Source organism: Pyxicephalus adspersus, chromosome 10 (genome assembly GCF_032062135.1).
Source record: "Pyxicephalus adspersus chromosome 10, UCB_Pads_2.0, whole genome shotgun sequence".
Taxonomy (NCBI): Eukaryota; Metazoa; Chordata; class Amphibia; order Anura; family Pyxicephalidae; genus Pyxicephalus; species Pyxicephalus adspersus.
Window position 1 is genome coordinate 36,510,545 of NC_092867.1, and position 24,159 is coordinate 36,534,703.

The 24,159-nt window shown below is 37.3% G+C and overlaps 1 protein-coding gene across 1 annotated transcript in view; it reads right to left on the reverse strand.

Moving 5' to 3' along the window:
- ZSWIM8 (zinc finger SWIM-type containing 8) overlaps positions 1 to 24,159 on the reverse strand; it is a 49,766-nt gene that overhangs the window by 14,271 nt on the left and 11,336 nt on the right. Inside the window, exons 2-14 of the mRNA XM_072423170.1 lie at positions 20,320 to 20,473; positions 19,653 to 19,747; positions 18,940 to 19,112; positions 17,836 to 17,943; positions 17,604 to 17,685; positions 17,177 to 17,297; positions 16,805 to 17,006; positions 14,504 to 14,679; positions 12,599 to 13,649; positions 11,617 to 11,748; positions 9,761 to 9,940; positions 8,823 to 9,006; positions 1,468 to 1,598 (exon numbers count right to left, since the gene is read on the reverse strand). Of these exons, the coding sequence (XP_072279271.1) occupies positions 1,468 to 1,598; positions 8,823 to 9,006; positions 9,761 to 9,940; positions 11,617 to 11,748; positions 12,599 to 13,649; positions 14,504 to 14,679; positions 16,805 to 17,006; positions 17,177 to 17,297; positions 17,604 to 17,685; positions 17,836 to 17,943; positions 18,940 to 19,112; positions 19,653 to 19,747; positions 20,320 to 20,473 (2,789 nt within the window). The remainder of the gene's footprint in view (positions 1 to 1,467; positions 1,599 to 8,822; positions 9,007 to 9,760; positions 9,941 to 11,616; positions 11,749 to 12,598; positions 13,650 to 14,503; positions 14,680 to 16,804; positions 17,007 to 17,176; positions 17,298 to 17,603; positions 17,686 to 17,835; positions 17,944 to 18,939; positions 19,113 to 19,652; positions 19,748 to 20,319; positions 20,474 to 24,159) is intronic.

The window sequence follows — 24,159 nt, forward strand, 5'->3', positions numbered from 1 at the left end:
AATTAAGAGGAGAAATAAACCTGTGATACTCACCTGTCCCCATTACTTTGCAGGACTTCCTCTTTTTTCTCTTCCTGTAGATGATTTTCAGACATCATGATTTCCTGAGCGGGGACAACATAACTCCCACATAGACATTCATTCATTCCTGATGTGCGCAGGGGAAGCCGGTATTGTTGGGTATCCTGGCAAGCAAAGCTGCCAGCGTGCATGCGTAGCTCAGATTTTTGCCCAAATTCCCAAATTGATCAGGCTGGTAGGAGGGATTATTGCAGATGGGACATCGCCTATAGTTCTGTTTTAAACTCTTATCAATCGTTCATGTCCCTACATGAATGATCAATCCATTTTTTGCAGATTCCATTCCATTATTTTAAATAGCTAATTAAAATGCTCTTTACTTTTAACACAACACATACGTTAAATAAAATAGGCCAACCTTCTTATACCTTACGAATCATAGCCTGTTCCCTTAAAATTGCTCTGACAATATTGACCTTGCAATGGACAGGCCAATAAACTATGGCAGTTCTGAGAGATATTTGTCACAATGAATATTTGTCATTTTTCTAAAACATAATATAACTATAGTACAATCTTAAGCAATTTATGATTCTATATATTTTGCTAAGAGAACAGTGGCTAATTAGATGTCATACATAGATCACTGCAGCTATGCGGCTCCACTGTTCAAAGACACATGGTGGAGCTATAAAGTAAATAGAGGTGGGTGAATTATCAGTCTCTGCTTCAAGCACAAAAAAGCAGAAACAGACCAGACTATGAATATCCTTCTGTACTAACAGTTTTCATTAGTCACCAGTAACTGGGTGTTATGACTTCTGCATTACAGTCAAATCAAAATGATAAAATAGTAAAATCTGTCAAATTATGCTATCTAAAAAGACCACAGAGAACTATAAACCTTATTATTAGATTAATGGCCCCAGCTTAAACTATCATTAGAATTAAGTTGGCAGTAAAAAAAGTTTATACCATTAGGTAGATGATGGCTTCAAACAAGAGACAATCTTAACAAGTGACATTACGGCACATAGTTCCAATCAATTTATTGGACCATAGCAATAGATAAAAGTGTAAAATTCATATTTTGGGGGTGGGATTGGTGGTAGTTTAGCCACTGTTAGGAGACCTTGCCACTGCATCACGCATTTAAAAATAATTCTTCCCAAAAGATTCCCATTGTATAAACATTCAAAATGTGACCACAGCTGGGTGCCGATATCTTGAATGGGTTTGTAAGCATTCCCAACAGACTCAAGCGACACTCTTAGATTGTTCCCTTCACTTCCACTGCAGCTACATAAAAGCTAAATGAAAACATTGCTGCTGGGTCAAACTGGATCTTATACAGACATCTATCCTCATGACCATCTTTGTACACTGCCCATCCTACACTTCCACATTCAACTCATATAGATATTGTATATATGACCATAGAAATACCTTTTTTAGCTTGGACTGATCATCTTTGTAGGTAATCATCAGCGCTAGTGCCAAGTCACCTTTCTCTCTCCTTGTCCCTTCACAGAGCAAAGGATGCTCAGCTTCACTGACTGTGGTCTTCATCCCTGTTCAAAAGAGACAGTGTTAAAACCTATTAGTTTCAGTATGGCAGTAAGGAACCATTGTATTGCAGTTGCTGGAAATCCAGGTCAGAAAAAAAAATACCATCAGTATACAATACAGACAAATTAAAGCATTAAAAACAGTGACAAGTGAGGTAAATAGCATTGATTGTTACAGTGGCAGTAGGTAAGGGGAGAGAAATCCCAGGCAGTAAGATAATATTAAGTGACTTCTGAAAAGGGCCAAATTGGGATGGCTAGCCAGGGACCAGACAGAACACCATGTCCCATGCTAATCCCTGTTCACTGCTAAAAGCACCTACAACAAGCATGTGAGCATTAGTACTGGATTATCGGGTAATAAAATAATGCCAGGTCTGATGGAAAACACTTCATAATAAAGTATGGTTGTCCCATGCATGTACGTTGTTTACTTGGGGAAGAGATGGCAGCAGTATATACCAGCAGTTGTTAACCTTTCGGACCTCACGGACCACTTAAGTCATAGTTTTAAACCCTGGGGACTATTAATATGAATTTTTTTTAAAAAGATAAATTCATTTGTAAAATAATGATCTTCTGACAATGACTGTGGAGGCCCTGATTCATTGATTGATTCATTGATCAGCTCATGGTTAATTGAAGTATTACTATTGTTACTATTGTCATTAGTTGCATTATCTATTGCATTGGTATTACTAAAGAAATGCTAAATATTTGTTTGCTTTTTTTCACTCATTATGGGTTTATTTCATTTAAATCTAAGACCAAACACGAAATGATGTTTTAAAGTCAAACTAGTTGCCATATGCCATTAAACATAACAGTTAAAGAAAATACACAAAAATAAGCACCTGAGAAATAAACAATTAAAATAAAACAATTGGATGGGAATCAGTATTCGTGGTGCCGTACGCTTTAGTATTGTTTCCACCATTGCAACACTCACCCCTGTTGCAATAGTGGACACAATACGGAAGCGTACAGCTCGGCAACAGTTGCCTCACGTCACACGTCAAAACTAAATTCCTTTCTGTAACTTACTACAGAACGTATTAAAATATGTACAAATCTTAGTCCTTTCTAAAACCTGGACTCTGTCATTTAAATGACATGACAGCACTTTATTTGTTCAGCAATGAGTCATAAGTAAAGAATGAGTGAGAATAAGTAAAGCAGTGAGAATAAGTAAAGGCTACTAAACACAGTTTTGGATCAGTGTCCACAGTATTTTACAAAGACAAAAGGGGCAAAGAGGTAATCTGTTCCAACTATCCATAATTCATGGAAGCACTTAATGAAGTCAGAGTACAGTGAGGGTGTCAGGACATTCTTCAAATGTGTAGCTGGTTTGTGTTTTAGAATATCACCATTCTAAGGGAGACCTTGAAATCAGCCCTCCTAAGGTCATTTGCGGTCTTGAGGTAACAAAAAAAAAGTGAAGCACGTGATGGTAATTGATTATCTTGTTAGCTAAAATGAGAGAGGTCATTTCATTTAAGGTCATTGCTGCCTACATAAATAATGATAAAAAATTAACTGTGCTAATACTAGTGATGACAGAAATTTACATAATTGCAGTGAGGTCAGTAAGACCTGTGGTAATATTTCCCAGGTAAAAAGAATTTGTAAAAAGCATGCAGATTTTCTGTAAACTGAAGTTAACATTGTGAATGATAAAATTTGGTGAAAATTAACCCCTGCTTGTTTGAAAAATGTTTCCCATCTCTATATTCCTGTGTATTCTTTAAATTCAATTTACAAGAAAACTGCATGCTTTTTAAAAAAAAATTCCACAGGGGCTTTACAATAAACTCAGTTAGTGGAATTAAACTTGTGTACAAAAAATCAAAAGCTTCTTTAAAAATGTTTCATGTTTTCCATAGGTTACCCAGACAGCAAAGCAATTTTGGAGACAATTCTATGTTTAGAGGCTTTGCAGTTAACTCAAAGGAGTCTATTTATAAAGTGAATTCCCTGGTAGAGAATCAATTACTTCTATTGACACACATGGAGGTAGAAGATTCCCCAACATTGAATGTTTTAGTGAACGATTTACTGCTTTATAAATATATCCCAAAAGCTGTGTGGCCATCGCGCAAAATCAATTTTAACGACAAGCTGATGTGGTGTATATTACCCTTATAGAGTTTTACCAAGTACTAAGTAGATGAGCATGTTGAAAGTGTCTATCTACAAAAAGCTGGGATTTCAGACTGCTGAAAGAAGGTAATGGCTGGCTTCCAATATCTCTTGAGGACCACAAAGGCGAGCCTAGTGCAATACTTTTGTCACTATTCATGCTTAGCTAGCTTGTTCCCAACTGTTTTTGCATTCTGCATAGTATAAACCCAATCAAATTGCCTCAAGCATTTGAATATTTACAACGGTTCCTGCAATTTCTAGAAGGCTGCAAAACAGTACCAAATTTTCATGCACAGCAGCGAAATCAATGAGCTCTAGAATACCTTAATGCCCATTTTTTCACAATATTGCTCACTGAACAAGAAAATCTGAGTTTTCTATTCTCGGTCTTTATTTGACGTAACACTAAGTTGTGTCAGTGGCCTCAGTAATAACCACCTGGGGAGAACCCGGATCCACATATTTGGTGCATTCGCTCTATTTACCCCACACCCCTCCACCCCCTATACTTGAGCTTAGTAGTAGTGCTATTTAACCTTACATCTAGGTGGATATTTTATCTTTTATTCAATAATATTTATTTACTGACTAGTATTCTTTCCCGGTCAGAGCTAAAGTGCCAAGCTGTGTGGTTAGCCGTAAGGTCACTATATAATGTCTAAGCCCTGTATACCAAACACTCGCAGAACTGTCATAAAACTAAACTGCTGTTTGTATTGAAAAATACAGGAAAGAAACATAAATGCTTTAATTAACAGTTTTACCCTTATCTAGCAATCAGAACAAAATAGTTATTAGCTTGGAGCTTAGGTAGAAGATAGGTCAGTCACGGGGCTAACAATTCTCAATTGATAGGTTCTCTTAAAGGCAATGCAGGAGGTTCCACATAAATAAGCTGTTTTCACAAACTACTAATGGGTATAAGTTAACTATTTATGTTTTCTAAATTAATTCTGCATCGTTTGAATTTATTAACCATGCTAGACATGAATGCATTACTGATTGATTTCCACAACATATTAAGTTTGGTACATAAATCAAATATAATGCTGCTTTGAAAGTCACACTTCCTGTGCAACCATCTGTATCACAGTTTTAGCATGGCAGGGAAATTAATGTCCATCTAACAATTTGAAATCCTGGGAAGCAGATTACATTAGTGATCACTTAAGCAAGCAGTAGTATGAAGAATCATAGAACTGCTGTCCATGGCAACCAATCAATTTGAAAAGATGAAAAGCAAATGATAAAAATGAAATTAGAAAAGTGATTAAATGTTGCGTCAGTTCTCAAATATCTCCCTCTCCCCCCAATAACTTTTAAAAGAAGAGTGGTTGATCTGTGCAGTTTTAAACTTTCAGTTTGCATACATTAAGCAATAGGGTAAATAAAGTGGAACTATAGTTCCAAAAACAAGTTTTTATCCGGCAGGTCCGACACGAATCAGGTGGAAGTTATTTTATAGCAGGAGCTGCCTGATCACAATGTTTTTGAAAAAGAAAGGTTAGTTCTGTTGATAGCCAAACTTAAGTACTGTATAAGACGCTCCGGAATATAAGACGCACCCAATTTAAGGAGGAAAATCTAGAAAAAAAAAAGATTCTGAAAGATTATTCCCCTTCTGATCACTCGTGCCATTCCTACCGTATTCCCCTTCTGATCACTCATGTGCCATTCATACCGGTATTCCCCTTCTGATCACTCTGTGCCGTTCAAATTCCCCTTCTGATCACTCTGTGCCGTTCAAATTCCCCTTTCAGAACTCCAAATTGACAATCTTGTTTCAGGTCAATGACAAAGTACTGAGGCAAGAGCTTACCAAAATGACATCTGTGCAACTAGAAAGTCTTTCTTATAAGTCATCCCGATAAAGTAAAGGGCTTTGTACAAACTGCACTATGCAGAACCACCCCATAACGACTAATCAGAAACTATCATGGAATAGAGAACTGCGTGAAACTGTTCTATATGAAAATGTTGACAGATGTGTGAAATTATCTGGTTTAATGACCCACATGATCAGTGGAAGGAGCCAGAATTTCATCTTTCATCAGTCAGAGAATTGAGAGTTTAATAGGCTTCCACATCTTGCATATTGCTCTTTAAGCCGATTGCATTTGTTTTTTTGTTCAGCATTCTTATAACCGGCACTAAAAACCTATCACAGTTACATGCACAAAATCTGCCTTATTATCACTTTGTTAAACAAGCAACGTATCCCTGTAACGCTAAGCTTAGAATACACTACAATACCATCTGAAAAATCACAAAGTGTGCAGAAATGATTGATCACCCCCATTTCTGATTCGATTACTTAGTCATAGCAGAGCCGATCATTTCATTTTCCTCTGTAAAGGTACATTAGTCGGAGATCTGACTGACTATTGACCAAATCATTTAGTGATAAAACAATCCAATAAGTGCTCGGGTTGCATCCATGCTAAACATTACAGAATGATTTAAACGTTTTTCAGGATGAAGTGACGGCATCTACTTCATCAGGACCCACAGAACCTATTAGATTGGTCGGCATTAATAACGCTTTAACCGGTATCACCCCGGAGCCATTTTCACAATTTAGCTTTGGATCCATTCATTTTGTTCACTTTTTACTTGTTTTATAAAAATGTACCATATTACTTTTTTAAATATATTTTCTATATAATAAGACAAAAAATTAACAAAAAAATTCCAAGTGACATTGAACTTGTCTACATGAACATATGAACATTTAAATCTAAATGTAGAAAAACATGAAAATTATTTGCCCCATCTTTGAGTGGGGCTGCACTGCAAAAGTTAAATGCTTGTTTTTGTCTCGGGTACCAGCAAAAAATAAATAAAAAAAAAAAAAAAGCCTCCCTGGCACTTTTAAAGCTGAACCTTGTTGAGGAGCCCTTTGGAATTCTCATTTAAAATGCAGGACTGCTGGTCTAGAATTTTACATGATGTGGTCAGAACCTGCGACTACCAGAGAATCTTAAAAAGATTTTGGGGGCCAGCTGCACAAAAAAATAAAGCATATGGGTCTTTTAAAAACATTTTTTTTGCGTTTCTGCTGTCTATTTTCAGAATGAATTGCTCCACAGTTCCCACAGCTACATAGCTTAGCTTTTTTTTTTTTTACTTTTTTTTTTATTAATGAATGATGGCTTGTTTTTAAGGTTTTGTGACCTACCATAAAGGGGCATGTTCAGGTATTTTCTGTTATAAGGGAATAACACGTGGTCCCTGTCTCTTAGCTGTGTTCCTGCAATGCCACTTGGGCAATCTATGTACAGAATACATGAACCCTTCAATGCCATAGCCTGGCCACAGGTTCACAAATAGCAAATATGTTATTAGATTGTAAAGTGCTCATTTTATCCTAAGTAAAAATTAATAAGTAATGGACACAATCAATTTTCCTGTCCTTGAGAGCTTCAGTCAACTAAAATGTGTCAATTTCTGTTTCCATTTTAACAAGCGCAAAGATAAAAACCTCTGGTTTATCTGATCGATGCTGAACTGGCTGCTCACAGCAGCTCTGCTGGACATATCAGAAGCTCAGTTTTCAGAAATGACAGCTGGCCCAGACAGCTACACAAGTGGGTGGGAGTTCAGCTGGGAAGGAGGTAATTGTTTTCTAAGTGTTATATTTCTATAAATCACTAAACTGAACTGTGGAACTAAAATATGAGTCGCAATCAAGCTTTACCTCAAATTCATATTATTGTTATTACAGTTGGAAACTATTAAATCTGATATATAACAAAATTGAATGCAATTTATACAACTTAACCTCTAGGTCCTAAAATGTTTTCTTCCATATAACGCCTTGAGGCCCAGATCAGTTTTTCCTGTTTTGGAGATGTTTGTTTCCATTTCTTATATTTATTGCATTAATTTTTCAGGTGTACATTACAGCTAGAATTTCACATTCCCCAAAATATAACAAAACCTCTGACTAAAAGAAAATGCATAACCCATGATTGATTTTCATGTAAAATACCAGAAGAGGAAAGCTCAAAGTAAAAATCTTATTTAGAATAGCCTTTATGCCCTTCAGCTATATATTTTGACACACACAAACAAAAATTGTTTGCATAATATTAAAGGTTTGTATGGACACAAATTAGTGTGACGGGGAAATTTTCACAAGTTTGTGATGCTAGATTTTTAACGGGTTTTAGAAGTTGCTTTTTTAAGCAATAGATGCTTATGCATTAAACACAACTTTACAAGCCTTATATTTTACACTTTACATTAGGGGGATCTGGATCAGGTCAGTGAAGAACTGATTTAGACCCCCCTCCCTCCCCCTCAGCTATGTAATGATTGATGTGTTTAGCATTCCATAGACTACAAAGAGGGGAGAGAAAGGGGATCAGCTCTGCCATAGTAAAAAAAAAAAAATAGTCTTGTGTTGCAATGCTTTGCTGTGAAGAAATCTCAGTGACCACTCTGCAGGACAGATTCAGTTTCTGGGATTTGGCCTGGATCACCAATGTTACGGAGATGCTAATTTTAAAACTGCATGGATTAAACAAACCCTTAAGACAGCCCTGTTTTAACACCTTAGTAGGATGGAAAACATAAAACTATTACATGACAGGTAATACTAGAAAACCAATTTGTATTTTAAAAAGGTACAGAATTAACTAGACATAGAAGTTTTAACAGGTCTTTTGCGCCCTCCAGTGGCAATATATAGAATTTCCTTATCAGACACTTGGGTGTACTGCCTAATGCCTACTTACTTTATTATGTTAAAAATCAGAGTAGCTTGAATGATTTGAAGCACAATCTGGCATTAAATATACTTTCTGTGCAATGCTCTAAATGATTCAAAGATTCATGATTTCTAAAGATTCATGTTTTTAAAGTGAAAAAAATTGAGGTTAACAGACCAAAATGAATTTTCATGCTAGCAGAGGTTGTAAATCTCAGTATATGTAAAACTAAACTAAAATCTTAAGGTAAAGCTGGTCTTTAATTACATTTGAAAATAAATCACTAGGACTCCAGATGCTATTGAAATGAAAAGATTCAAACCTCAAGCAGCCTAGCTCAAAATTACAAAACTATAATTTCTTTTAGCAGCCTTACCTGGAGTACAGAGGACATCAAAAATAAAACTGGCCAACATAAGAGGAAGCACAGGCCGATAATCACACAAAGTGCCATCCCGTAATTCCTTAGCTCGCTCGCGAATAGTGTTCATTTCATTGCAGTCCAATGGGATCTTCTTTAATAGTGACACAATCTCAGACTCCTGGTATGCCAACTTCACCTAAAGAGAAACCAAAACACAATTCTAAATGTAAACAGAATACATTTCTGGCTGAACAGAAACAATACAAAAGAGTTTTTAACAAAACCTGCAATTATTAATATTATCTGGTGTCAATTGCTTTCCTATTTTAAGGCTATGCAGTATGCAGTATCAGCTTTTTTTTATTTTTTTTTTTTTTACCCTATTGAAGATCTTGAGCATGTGCAGAAGGAGCAGCCAGAAGCCTCCTGAGATGCATGACATAGGTATCCGAGGAGGCTCTGCGATACCATTCTGTCTTGAAGGGGGAGGGCTTTTGGCTCTCTTTTTTCTATAAACCACCCCAGAAATGAAGATCATTTTTACCTTACATATAAGGGTTGTCTACCCTTTTATGTCAGGTAAAAATGTTAGTCTAGGTCCGCTTTAGGAAGATTCAGCAGCACAAGAATAATGTCAGGGGGATAGTGAGAATCACTCATTAAGCAGAGCCCTTTGAATCAGTTTTAATGCAAAGTGTTTATGCGTATCAACTAGGTGAAAGGCAGCTACTGGAACCAATAAATAAAACAATGTAGAACACAAAGTAGATAAGGAAATATTAAGCAAGACGACAATTCAGTCAATGAATGAGACAGAAAATGACACAAAAAAAAACACATATTTTAGTAAAACAAGGAAAGATCAGAAGTTCTGATCACATCAGCAACAGAAAATGAATTACAGAGCAACACTTAGGTCCCCATATTACAGATTCATGAAAAGGACAAACCTCCAGTGCTTTGGTGGATGCTGGGGGTCTTTGGAGTTCCAGGGCAAACATGCCAATACAGAAAGCCAAGTTGTGGTACTCCTGCCGCTCACTCAGCACAGTCAGAAGGAAAGCTGCTTTGGAAAGCGTGTTTGTTGCAATCCAAGTCTGCTTGCTTGTGGAAACTTTGTTCTTTTTACCCTGCCAGGAAAAATAAAACACATCTTATGCTCATAGGAATGAATTTATATAATGCTCATTTTACCGTTAGTTAAAAAATGGTAACAAACACAAATTGGGTTAAAGCTGGGAATAAAACAAATGTTTGTTGCTTGAATACATGTTCCTGCATATAAAGCCACACACTTCATAAAATAGTAACAAATACCTATTTGTGTGTTATAAATAACCAGCACTGAGGTAAAACTCACGCATTCCTGAAATTGTTCTGTTTACAACCTTCCCTAGTTTTAGAAATGTCCCCTATAATATTCTGTGGTTTACAAAGACAAAGCTATAAACATGGCAAAGCTAAATAAATTACGGTTATGATATCCAACATTCCATGCAGGATAATGCAAGCCAGATTTACTTCTAATGGATTGTTTAGAAAACGGTACCCTCATCTTTGGCTTCTGATAATTGGCACATTTGTTTGGCTGTGGAAAATCTGGTGCTAGAAATGCTTAAATCAGTTTAGGCACATCTGTCAGGATGGCACACACTAATCATACCTTTAAAATGAATCTAAAGGCTAACAGGTACTTGCTGATCCCTAACAAACGCACACAAAATGTAATGTAGGGGTAAGAATCTGGCTTGATATCAGGCTTGTATATAAAGTTCAAATTGGGGAGGAAATATCCACAAAAAGATCCAATCACGTGTGCTGGCAAGGAACTTCCTGACAGAAGAAGAGAGCAAGAGACAAGAATCATCTGTCTGTTGCTCGTACTCTATCCAGTTACAGACTAGGGACAAAGATAAGGCTTTGTTGTATAACTTATGTACAGAAAAGACAAGTCTCCAGGCTGGTTGTACTTTCTAGGCAGAAATCTAAATCTCAGGAATAAACAAATAGCAGGTAAAACAGCTTTCACAAGCTTGATCACTAAGGGCTTCAGGTGCACCAACAAGTAAAATGCAGGACAAAATCCGAGCATCGTGTCTTGCATTTGATTTGATTTGTGCTGCTTTTCTTTGCACTCACCGTGACCGGTATGCAGCAGGATACATTTATCCATAAACAGAACAATGCAAATGTTGCATTACATGTGCTCCAAATTGCCTCAACAAGGCAGATGTCAGGAAAAGATGTCATCTACAGCAGCCCAACCCTCAACTTAAACCTCTGGCATACTTTTACAGTCATGAAGCTAAAGAGATATGATTAAATGTTGTTGTTTAATAATTCATTAAATTATTAGCACCAATTTCAACATATAAATATTAATGAGCAAATTTAAGGAGCCTTTTGCTAACTGGATTCTTAAAAGAGTTGGCACCATTGATTACAGTCCAGAGCTAATAAAAGGATGTGTATAATTATGGTAAATAATTCTCAGAAAGTATTACCTGTTCATAGTGTAGATGGCCAAGTACAACCTATTACCAAGCCAATAATTAAAACAAGGAAAAAGGTGCCGTATTAAGTAGTATTCACAGATGTGAACTGGGCACATCACAAAACCATTGTTTTGAGCATGATCAACAGTTATCCTTTTCCACCTAAATATATAACCACATATAACTAAAACCTTTGCATGTTTAGCAGACGAAAATGGGGTTTACAACAACTTTAGTCCTAGTTTTTATACATGGAAAAATCCTTGTTTGCTGAATAGGATATTTCATATTCAGAAAGTTGAGTTCTTTACCTTAGTGGGCGGTTGCTCCACCTTAAGATCAGGCGGGTTAGAGAGCAGATCCTGGGCTAGCTCCACTGTTAGACGACAAGCTTCATTACTATACCCATGAGCATAAAGGGCCTCAGCACAAGCAAAAAGCACCTGAAAACAATAGACAATCATGCAATAATTACTTAATAAGCTGACAGGAAATGACAATGATATTCCAGAGCACAGTGCTGCTTAAAAGTTGATTTACACAGGTAGACTCTCACCACATACTTTTTAGTGAAACCACACACAGACACCCCAATGCTTTTTCACAATATTGCATGGATACAGATTTAGGGGGAGCTAGGGTTCCTCCAGAGATTGTCAGGGTTCTATAAGCTTTGGCTGATTGCCCTCCTGTCTGATGGTGCCTGTATAGATCCAGGTCCAATACTTGGCAGCATCAAAAGGATGAAACCAATGATTTCAAGGATGAGACCTATGATTTGAGTTGCCATTCTGACCATCTTTCATCAAATAATTTTTGCAGGGGGTTTCCTAAAAATATTTTAGAGGTTCCACTGCAGTAAAAAGGTTGACAAATGCAGACTCGTAGCGAACCTCAATTTGCCAGAAGAAAACAAGTAAAGGCTGTAAAGGAGACCTTGACTTTTCCCAGTTTTTAGGATGATATACTGAGCTGCCTCTAATTGCTACACCCCACTGTCAAAAATTTGCTGTCAAAAAGCTTGTCAATTTAATCCCAACATGGGCAGCAGACAAGTACTTTATTCAGCCTGAGAATCCTAGAGGGCTCCAGAGAGATATACGAATACATATACAGACTATACCAGGTAACCTTTGGCACTGCTAATGCCAGCTTCAGGCTATTTTAGGTTGATCTTTTCAGTTTTTAATATAGAACTTATTATTGTGTACATCAATATTAAACAACTAAAAAGGCGAAAGACTTTTTAAAACTTTGTTACATTTTTAAATCAGTACAATATTAAATTATTACCTCCATTCTATTCTCCTGGTCAAGAGGCTTTATGCCTGCAAATATATCTTGCTCTTCTTCGGTCCCCTCATCCACCTTCTCATCTTCATTCTTAGCTGCCTCCTGAGGGCTTAGATAATAAGCCTGATAGTCATCTTCTTCCTCACCCTTCCCATGGTTCTCACTTTCCTCTGTGCCTTTGCTTTCTCCTTGACCACCTCCAACTGCTCTGTTTGCTGCTACTTCTTCTGGTTTGAGGCTTTTACCTTCCACATCATCTGCAACAATTGGGTCCTCCTCCCCACTGCCAGCAGCAGCTGAAGCTTCTGTTACCAGATCAGTATCAGTCTTTGGCATTGCTTGACTGACAATGGCTGAAGGCTCAATGCCCTCTGAATAATAGACTCCTCCTTCATCCTCAAAATTATCTCGAAACCTTCTACTCAGTGGGGGTTCTATGAAGCTAAAAGTATTGCTGGCCTCAGCTCCAAGTGCCATGCTACTATCATCAAGGCTCATTTCAGCCATATCTGGTTCCAATGAACTGTCGTCACTGCTCATTCGACGTTTGCCACTGTGCTTACCAGCCATACACTTACTTGCTGGAATCTTTGTTTTCGTAACGGTGGGCTTATATATGTTCTTTTCTCCCCCTTCAGCAGAAAGTCGTCTTAATACACGTTGAGGTACTTCAGAAGCCACTTTTCTTTTAGCCACAAGCTCCTTTGGGCGCACGGACATTTCCTGAGAAGAGGGGCGTGATCTGTCTCCAAAAAGCAGGCAGCTCTCATGTCCTTGTGCCCGACCACCTTCACATACAGCCTCTGTGCACTGGAGTCGGCAACTTCTCTGTTGAAAGGCTTTGACCCAAGAGAAAGAGTTCTTTTTGTCGGTGCTGCAATAAGTGATTCCTGGGATGGGGTATGCTTGTTCCCAATTGAAATAACATGCCTCCACAGCTGGTTTAAAGCCCTGGAAGAGTTTATCTAAGGATTTTTTGTGCTGACCTCTTTTAACATTCTCAATCACTTTTAGCTGCCACTGACGTAGCTGGGCACAAAGATCCCTCCGTCTGTTACAGAAAACAAGTGGACAACAAAGTATAAAACTGTGATATATATATATATATATATATATATATACACAATATATATATACAATACACAAAACAACATCACTATAAAGGGGAAAGCAGCAAAAAACACAGGACTTTAGTGCATCTATACCCAAGAATAAGCTTTTAATATATTGCACCGTACTAGTCCCTTGAAGAGGTGGTAACAATTTTTTTCTTGTCAGGTTTCTTTCGCTTTTTATATTGACCTGGTAATTCTGCCAGTAAAACACATCTAGTCCCAGGGTGACAACACTCACTCATTGTACTCTATGGATGAACAGTTTTGTCATCCTTGAACAGGATGTATGTTTAAACGGATCTGTGCGATTTGGTGGGTGGCGAGTTTTTGCCATAATCAGTAAGTATGCACAGGATGCCTGCAGATTATAGAAAAGACTTACCTGTTAGCAGGTGTGCACAGGAGTTACATTGTCCCCAAGTGCTGGTTCATACAGAGCTGAGCTCCACACTAAATTAATGCACCATGCATTGTAGAGATAAAAGAAAAAGCCACCGGAAGCCAGGGTTTTTTCTTTTTGGAAAATAGACTTTGTATTTCTCTTTTATCAATTAATGCTACCTACTGCAGATTTCTGTCACAAGAGGACTTGAAGGGGAAACTATTTAATCAAATAACTATACGCAGTATGCCTGCTATCAATAAGGCTACCATGAAATGTGGCTGCGAGAATCTGCTTAATGACTGAGTATCACACAAAATAGATGTCACACATTTACAGCATGAAGTCATATCAATATGCAGAATGAAATAAACATTAATGTTAAAAATATACACAAGTATAACTTACCTTTGAGGCCTAATGGTAGGATCTAGAACAGCCAGCCTCCAGAGGACAACCATTTCATCACACATACTGGCACATGCATGAGCAGCAACTTCCGACTGGCCATTGCTGCGACCGGTATGACCACTAGCACTGCTGTGAGAGGCTGAAGTGCGCACATTGTACCACCACCCTGTAATCTAAAAAAGGAAACAAGAAATAAAATGCCACACTTATAAAACATGCTCATTATTATCAAATGGACAGTGTTTTTTTGTAGATATGTACAAACCAGAAAACACAAGTTTACTTTTTAAAATTCATTTTAGTCTGGAAAATTTAAAATACAACATAAAAATATTTCTCATTTACCCTTTCCTATACAGCACATGAAAAACTAGTACTCCACTGTTTTGGATATTCTTGTTTAACAAGATCTCAGAATAGCGAAATTGAAAAAAAGGGACATTTCTCTGTAGGATGCAATGGAGTGCTATAACTTTTTGTTAGAAATACCTTCATTCAACCCAAAATTCCAGATTCATTTTTTTTATTCCTTTGCTTTTGTTTCTGGTGTTTGGTGGAAAATGTTGTTGATCTTTAAATTTGATTCCCTCCACAATTGCACACCACAGACATTTTTAAAGAACAATACAGAAGGACACACTTCCTGTCTGTGGCCTCCAAGTCTCATTGATGGTGCTAGACACTCCCTCTGAGATACAAAGGATGTCAATCACATTTTTTGCATCCTCTATTGTGCACACAGGATACACAGAAAAAGTTTTACCTGGATTCAAAATAGATCATTGCCAAGCTGGATACCTTCTGTGTACCCTCTGGAAATCCTCTGAAGTATTTAGTCTATTGCTGAGACTGCTGTCAGACTGCTGTCTGTAAAGTGATGTAGACTGCAAACACATGTAACTTAATCTGGTTTCTTCTAAATGTAAAGGGGACATCTGAAGAGAGGCCATTCATCCATTTGCAAACTGAATCCAAGGACTACCTCTACGGGTGACAATGTACTGTAAATTGTCATTTTTAGCTCTTTGTGTGAATTTTGTCTTGTTTTTAGGGAGTACAACGAATTTGCATTGTTTATTGTATTAATGCAAAATCTGCGCTGAGAGGCCCAATATGTAACTTCATAAATTACATATCCCAGCACTCCACTCACCAAATCCCCCATACCCCTTTCAGACTTATGCTTACGTATGCTTCTCTCTGTATATTCAACAAGCAACTCGGCAGACAGAAAAAAAAATTAACATCTAAAAAGATGCCAGGATGTGTTTCATATTATGGTGGGCTGTAACAGAGAGGAAAAGAGATGTGCGTCTCTATTAAGGATACCTAAAAAATTTAGGTTGAAAGAGAAAACTCAACTAAAGTCATTTTTAAAAGGATGTTAAAAAAAGCAGGAGTCAAAAAGTCTTTAAAGTTATATTTTTGCTGCTGCTTAGAACATTTAAAACAACAATAAAAAATTTTCTCCAATTTTTTTTTTGTTAACCTTTAGTTTACCTTTTACATTTTGTATGTAATATGTTTTGCATTTTATGCGAAGGCATAAAAATGATGGTATTACCAGCCATGACATGAATGATGACTAATAGCTAGGAATATGTACAGATATTGTCGAGTTGTGCAGTAAAATGTAGTTTCCTTCGGCAGTAAAATGGTATTTTGTTATCGGAACACACCCTTCTGAGACTGCTCTGCACCTTTTTGTATAACAAAAGGGAGCGGCATCATTCGGTCTCTGGAACAACGATAGAAAAATTATTTTACAGCTTGAAAAAAAAATAGTGAAATGTGATAGGATGTCTGTCACACTTTTTTTTTATTTTTCTGTGGCTTCGTTGAGGTAAGCAATTGGGTTTTAAACTTGATACACAGAATACACAGGAAATAAGGGAAAAAGAAACACAGACAACTTTAAAAAACCCAGACAACTTTAAAAAACCCTTCTGTTTTTCATCTGAAGTTGAACTTTAACGTCAGCATTCAATACCCAATGCAGATAGAATGATTGTCAATGCACTATAATCTCCAGTTGCTAGAGCCAACGTCTTAGCTTAGATCCTAATTTGTATATTTGCATTAATATTATAAATAATTTGCATTAATGTCTGTATACCAACTGGGCAGATTCATCCTTTTTTATATGTTCTGTTTACCACTGTTACCAGGAAAAGCCACCATTGTGGACACCTGTGTGATAACTAAGGCGATTTACTTATCTTTATTTTTTTTAAATGTGAACCCTGGGGACTGGTAAACACAAGCCCTTTGAGATGTCTCCTTGTGCATGTTTTATACCTGTTCATATGTGAGACACTGGTCTGTAAGGATCTCAAGTAAAGGGGCAGCGTTTGTATCCCGTCTCTTGAACATCTCCCGAACAATGGACAAAAGGTTCCAGATACCTTCAGGTTCCCGTCCTCGTAAAGGGCGCAAAAGACAAGCCCATTCTGCTGCAGCTGGTGGCTCAGTGGATGAGAGGTACATGGAGTTGACATCACTGTTAAGGGTAACAAAGTAAACATTAGGTTTAAAATTTAAACAGTTACTGGTTTATATATATATCAAATATATATTGTCAATATATTTACTGAAAAACGATTGGTATTTTATTCAGCTGGTGCATCTAATATATATTGTAAAAAAACTTCAAAATGTTTTTAGAAATACCTGAAAACAACAGGGGAAGGACCACAGAATTTATGAAGTGTCTTCTTGATGTTATCACTCAAAGTGGATTCATCCAGGTACCAGGTGCTCTGGTCAGATGCAGAGGGTCCTGCAGTGGGGTCTTGAATACAGAGCCAAAGTCAGTAGACCACATTTGAATGCATGTAAATACTCAGTCCACTAATCTTAGTGGTTTTAAAATTGAGCCAGAGAATTGTAATTCTATAATTACCACTACTGGGCAGTGAATAGTTTCAAATGTATTCAGGTCATGATCCCTCCCTGTTTTATATTACCACTTTAGGCTGTGCTGTTAGCCTTATCAATTACTATATGGCACTAATGGATGACAAAAGAAAACAGCATAATGCACAACAGTTTCCACACAAATACATAATTGCTAAATATTGGCAGGAATCACCAATACCTGGTGCTCCACACACTGTATTAATGGCAGTTGATTGGGAAGAGAGCAGTTCATCCAGAAGACGTTGAGCAGTGGGTAGGATCTGAAAAAAATAAAATTCAAATAAATAGCACATTACTAAGGACCTGTGTCCATAGGGTTTGGGGTCTTAAAAAACATGTCCCATACTAAAAAATATTATGTACTCTAGCATAGTTATAGCTGTGGCATGTGCACAGGACTGTATACTTACTTGTTGTGGCAGCTCACTGATAAGATATTGGGCAAACTTTTGTAGCTGATCCCTCTGAAGCCGAGATAAGGATTCTGAAACTGGGGCTCTTAAACAGACAGCTGATGCCTGTGGGGAGTAAAACAATTACACAGAGCATATATAAAACTATAAATCCTTGTGGATATCATGGTCTTTTCCTGAGGAAGCGGACAATAGTTCAATGAAACGCATGGAAAAGGATACCCATTGAGATATGTTCAGCTATCTTTTTTATGTGATGTATGTCAGCTATTTCAAATATTGTTATATTTTAATCATGACTGTTATAATAAATATTTGACATTTTAAATTATATCCAAAAAACATTGATTTAATAAAAATACAGGCCTAAAAAGTCCCACATAAAAACAAGAAAAAGCCAATATAACAATTGGGGAAGTGGCTTGATAATCATATAAGAGGAGGTGACAAATTTATTAACTAATTAAATTTAAAACTATTAAAAAAAAATGTGTTTTATTACCTAATTAAATTAAAACTATAAAAGAAAAAAAAAAACACACGCTCTTAACCCAAAAGAGGGGAAAAAACAAATATGACTACAAATTTAAAAAACAATAATACTAGATTACTGTATGTACAGAAGAAAATGTTCACATTTTGAAAGGTTTTCTTTGTAGTTATGCTTACTTGCTGGCAATTCCCATTATATCCTTGCTCATTCATAATTACAGTGATAGATATAGTTCCTGATGCAAAAAGTGATATATGGAAGCCTTTACTATTCTCTCTCAAAATCAAACATTTCTGTTTTATAAATAATTTGCATTAATGTCTGTATACCAACTGGGCAGATTCATCCTTTTTTATTTGTTCTGTTTACCACTGTTACCAGGAAACAAAATCAAACATTTCTGTTTTGCTGCAGATCTGTCATAAGTGTGATTGAATAAGAGGTGTTTACATAAATGTAATCACTGAATGTATTAACGAGGATTATCAATTTTTTGGTACTAATTTGATAGTATTGATGGGGACCAAGGGTATAAATATAATCCAATCCCTCTCAGACAGTATGAAATGGCGGAAGTTGTATGCAAGCAACTCCAAACAGCAACTTACATTGTGAATACGAAAGAGGCAGAGGGCAACAACGTGGGAACACCACTTGGCTCCAGCTCCACAGGTACAACTGCAGGATGTAATACGGCAGCGGTCAAACATCACTGCTACATTATAGGCCCCTTTGGGAGGCAGCATTTGGGGTGGTACCACTGTAGCACTTAAGTGGAAACCTGCAAAAAGTAAAAATATTTACAGTTTTTGTACAGAACAAAAACGTATCTTTTACAATAATTTCCAGTGTCAGATGGATGAATGAGTGCAATATATACTGTGCCTTTCTGTTCTATACAGAGGGGAGGGGGAGCGGCACCCTGATGTTCTCTTTTCCATAGGAAAGCACAGAAGTTGTTCATCAATTCACCAGGGCAGATTCATAAGTGATGCTAAGGGACATCTGCACACACGCTAAATATGAGATGAAATCCAGCCCCTGATTTGACAGCACCAGTACTAGTTGTCCTCTTTGTTATGTTCAATTTGTTAGAAACTTTCCATGCAACTGGGGCGATTCTTTCATCATTTTGTCTTCCACATCCCTAGAGACACAGCAACATGTACTGATAATAGGGGAGATAATTTGCCCATCTGTGGCCACCCCTAGCCAACAATAAACAAATGTTTTAGCACACTTCCAGGGTGAAGAAGGAAAGTGTCAATTACTTCTTACTCAGGTCTTCGCCCGTGCAATAAATTATCACTGAAAAAATTACCAATCTGTAGTGGATCCTTGACCGCTCTCATGCGAAAAAGCTGCTCTCCCCTTTGGAACTCATCCGCGCTTCCATTTGCCAAACAGGAGTAAAGCCTGTAGAAACATACACACAACAAAATCCATCTTCAGCCTCTACATTTACCTATCAATACACATATTTATACCCAGGATGTGTTAAGAATATATTGGAATGGCCCTGTAAATGTTTTTAGGTATAACAAAGTAAGGAAAGGAAACAGCAAATGTATATGTGTTATTACATGCTGACCATTTTGCAGCAGTCTACTGGTAAAAAAAAATTGCCTGTCTCTTTCTGCAACAAAGCCCTGCCTGGTCCCAAACTTTTAAAGTGGAACTTAAGTTCTACTTTAAGAAGGTCAGCCAAGCCCAAGACCAGGCAATCTTAACTGGATTCAGAAGTGCATTGCACAAAACAGATAAGAAAACGTGCACACAAATGGACCGCTGTTCATTGAAAACACTGAAAATTTTAAGAAACACCCAGAGGAGATTGATGGAGGTGGAGTTTGAATGACCTGTTAAATGGTCATAGACATACGTTCTTAGAGTTCTTGTTTCAAGAGAAACTTGTGACTACAAATAATTAAGTTTTTTGGTCAAATGTAAATATATGATCACAACAGACTGACTTCTTAATAACTCACCTTATGTCCTCTTCATTCTCAGGGAAGCTCCAAAATGCTATACGCAACTGCAGCTGCTCTGGTACTGGGGGATACACCTTTTCTACTACTTCGAAGGGAATGTGAAATGCCACTTGTTTTGCAGACAGTTCCACCAATGGGTTCACAAGTCCATCTAAAAAGAGAATATACAATATATTAAGCTCTGTCTACACATTCTTACTTCACAGTAATTTGCAAAGCCAAACTCCAATCTGAGACGTCTTTACTTTGGTAAGGTGTTCTATTAAAAAAAAAAAAACACAGTCTGCACTATGTGCCCTGAGCCTTCACCAAATGTTTACATTACAATGTTAAGGTAATAGGCACATATGTTAAGATCACCTACATAGTGTTTTTCACACATATATTAAGCAGATTTTGCAACCAGTAATTTTGCTTTCAGGAAGAATTTAGATTATTCCCCCTTCCTGGCTTCTGAGACACATTTGTGAATCAGAAACAAAAGCCATTCAAATGCAATGTAAACACATGAAAAAGAGACAACTAAATGCTATAAATGTCTCTTTACCTACCAAAATTACATTCAATGTGAACAAAGCCTTTGCCAAAAAATTCAAAAGTCGCTTAACTAAAGCAACACCATTTATACCACTACTTTATAGTGGGCAGGTACTGGAATGCCTGTTTTTGTTTCCATAAATTAGCAGATGGTAAAAAATGAATATGATTAGTGTGACTATAACAGACTTGTCCATTACCAAAGTGGACTTTCTCTTTAAAGTTATACTCTGAGCATAAAGTCACACACACAAATAAACATTCATGAGGGCTGTTTTACCTATAAGGATTTTAATTTCTATCTATGTATTCCTGAGATTTACACAGCTTTGGTCCCCAGGACAGACATGCCTAGAAGGGGAATGGAACAGAACTTTTTCTGCTGCAGTTTCACTGCAACTGATGCCCCAAGTTACCTTAGTCCACCTTCAGCTTAGGTAGCATCACCCTTCTTAGTTCTCTGCCACTGAGGGACCACACCACATTAAGAATCCAGTCTTGCCCACCTCTCTGCCTCCACTCTCCATCATCCTACAGATGTTGCTTGCCTCCATTACCAACAGCAAACCACTTAGAATGTGACTGCAACTGCATGGGGCCAGAAGTCAGCATGGGAAATGGTAGGAAATTGGCTGGTGGGGTCTGACAAGCGAGGATGTCCAACATCCAGCCATCTCTGATGAAGTATAGCCAAGCACAGCCAGCCTCTGTACAGTCCTGCAACCCCCAGCCATATCCTCCTCTGTACACACCGGCATAGCCAGGCCTGTCTGGATACAAGACCCTAGTCTCATTTTGACAACCATGAAGTCTACACAGATCCGTAAAATAGTAAAGATGTTTTGTGGGTTGTGATGATATTTTTGCCTTTGGCAATTACTGTGCTTCTCTCTTTATTTGGTGATAATAAAAAAAAATCAAAAATAGGAAGGAAGGAAGGAGAAAGGGTGGCAGAGCAGTGTTATAAGCAGATGGCGCCCCTATCAGCTCCATGCAGTGCTTATCTCTCCCCTTCTGTGATCTCTGGTAAGTAAAGACTGATAATAAAATTGTGTACAGACATCCAATTTCTGTTGCTGGAAAAATTTTTTGATAATTGTTTCCTGAGAGACTAAAACAAGCACGGTGCTGTTCAGCTCTTTGGAGAGGAGAGGAAAACAGGAGGCTCCCCGCTGTATCCTCTGGCATAACAAAAAGACAACCGTTATCCCCTTTTTGTCATTTAGCGATTTCACTTGATATGACCGTTCCGCTCGAGCAGCAATTATCTATACATGAGCTCCACCCACTGACTTAGGATAAAAATATAATTGAATAATTTGCAGTATTTATTGCGTATCAAACTAAAACAAGAAAAAATTGTACTTTTTTCTTTTTGTTTTAAATTTGTTCCCTTAAAGTTTTGTAGTGACCAGACAGCCCTGAGCATGAAAATCTCATGGCACGATTCCCTCATCTGTTTAGTGACAATTTGAAGAGAAAAAAATAATCGGCAAAGTTCTATATCCTCATTGACCTTCTCATCCTTCAGCCTGCTAACTGGAAAAGAAAAGAACAGCAAGAAAGAGAGGTCATGTCTGTTCTTTCCACTGCTGGAAGTTTATTCACTGTGCCAGACTAATTCCCTGTCCCAGTGTGATTGCTGCTGTACAAAGGATTTCAGCCAACATAAACACAGATCTGGATACTAATACTTGTATTTAAAAATAAGTTTATGTAAAGCCAACCACTTATATAAGTTATAACCTAAATATGTAGTATAAAAATAAATGTTCAATATTTTTCAATTCTGCTTCATTATGGCAATATTAATAATAATAAATGTGTGATCTTTTAATGTGTAAAATGCATAAAATGTTGGCGCTATATAAATCCTGTTTATTTATATTAATAATCTTCCTATGGAGCTCTTAGCCTGGACAGTTTATGTTATAAATGTCCCCATCTCTTAGTTGTGGTCTCTCTATCATATTGACTTCCTATAAGGACTGCAAGCAGATGATTTCAATACACATTACATGGGCATGGTTGACTGCTGTCATTATTGGGAAACTCAGGCTGAGATATGAGATGCCATACAGTCACTGTTGTAGCGCGTGCATACGTACACTTGAAACGGTATTATTTGTAACTTTTGTGCGTATGCGTATACAATACGACAGAAAGAGGGAAAAAAAGTGTAATATGTGGCTTATCCAAAAAATTACTTCGCTGCTGTACAGGATTTGGTATTTTTCTATGATTTTTTGGCTTCAGCTCATGTTTCACCAGCCAAGAGATCTCAGGTTTTCCACATCTCCCTCTTAGTAAGTCATTATGTTCCAATGTTTTGAGGAAAAGGAGCATTAATGCACAGAACCCTTCACAGTCCTAATCTGATCGCCCTTCTTATTAATGACCAATTTATTTTTTTAAACATATATGAGATAAAAATAAGAAGGGGAAGGGTTGGCTGGGGAGAACTAGCCTTCTACACAGCCAGATCCTAGAAGGAATGTAATTTCTTCTAACAGATAACTCCCTGTGAAATAATTATTATATTATCCCCATCACCTCCTACTAAAGATGATGAATAAATTAGGAAAGACAGCATATAGATAATGCAGAAGATTTTCATCCATAAACAATTTTATACTTTAAATTGTTTGCATGAAAAACAATTTATACCTTCTGCTTTATTAAAACACGGCCAAGTCTTTAGGAAAGGTTTACATTGTACTTTAATTATATTTAATACCATATAACAAGATTAAAATGATTCCTTAATGTTCAGCTTGAGTCTATTTTTATTGAGAACTTTGTTAAAACAAACAATGCTGAAGCTGCCAAGTATGCAGGAAACCATCCACAAGCAGCCAGCCGCTCCTCAATATCCCAAGCAGACAGCACAATCCACACAGAAAATAGATCTGTACAGTAACAAAGCCTTAGATGTTCAGTGATGTATTTGTGTTTTACAATTCCCACCTGCCACTTTTAAAGAGAGCCTGTCCATCTTACAGACTGCTACAATTGTCAGATCTAAAGCCCTCAAGTCATCCCTGGGCTCAGGACACAAAGCTGAAACCAAGAGGCCCTAAAGGAGAATAAAGTCACATTCCACATACTAGGAATTAAGGAGCTACAGTATATGAATATTTATTTTTTTAAGAGGTCAATCTGTAACAAGGGCTGCTGGTGTTTTCATTACTTCTAGCTGAACACTAGAGGGCAGCTACCTGTTTGGTAAATCTATGTCCCATGATTCCTTGCATCATGGACAGGGGTGGGGGGGGGGGATATTAACATTTGGGTCTCTAT